The following is a 538-nucleotide window of genomic DNA, read 5'->3' as shown; positions in this document are numbered from 1 at the left end:
GAGGGAGAAGTGCGGTACGCTTACCGGGCTACCATCTGGGTGAACAAAAAGCACGCTGCACAGCAAGTGGCTGTGCCTTCCAGCGACACGGTAGCGGTGGCGGTAACCACAAAGCGCGGCGTCGCGCTCATCGTGTCCGCCTACGACGTGAAGTCCACTGAAAGCCAGGCGGCGAACGAAGAGCGGCTGCGAGGCAAGCTGCAAATGATCAAGGATGCCTACGATGGGGTGAAGAGAGATGGAAGAGATGGTCAGGTCGACCTGCTCTTGTGCGCTGACTTCAACCGCCACCATGAACTGTGGGGTGGTGCTCAGGCATCTGGAGAGGCCGGTCGTACTGACGAGGCCGAGGCTGTCATCGATTTCATGCAGGAGAACGCACTGACTTCACTGCTTCCGTCGGGGGCAGTGACTTGGGAACACTACAACGGATCTACTTGCTCCACGATTGACATTTTGCTTGCGAGTGGCAACCTTTGCGAAGTGTGTGAATACTGTGGCATTCATCAGAACGATCACGGTTCCGACCACAAAGCTA

At 56.7% G+C, this 538-nt stretch overlaps 1 protein-coding gene across 1 annotated transcript; it reads left to right on the top strand.

The window, feature by feature from the left end:
• WHR41_09704 (uncharacterized protein) lies at nucleotides 1–538 on the top strand (the record flags this gene model as incomplete). Its single annotated transcript, XM_069378305.1, has 1 exon — nucleotides 1–538. A coding segment is annotated over one exon (538 nt), but the record flags the coding sequence as incomplete, so codon positions are not given.

Source organism: Cladosporium halotolerans (assembly GCF_011745625.1).
Source record: "Cladosporium halotolerans strain TM138-S3 chromosome Unknown Sca743, whole genome shotgun sequence".
Lineage (NCBI taxonomy): Eukaryota > Fungi > Ascomycota > Dothideomycetes > Cladosporiales > Cladosporiaceae > Cladosporium > Cladosporium halotolerans.
This window is presented reverse-complemented; position numbering and strand designations above follow the sequence as displayed.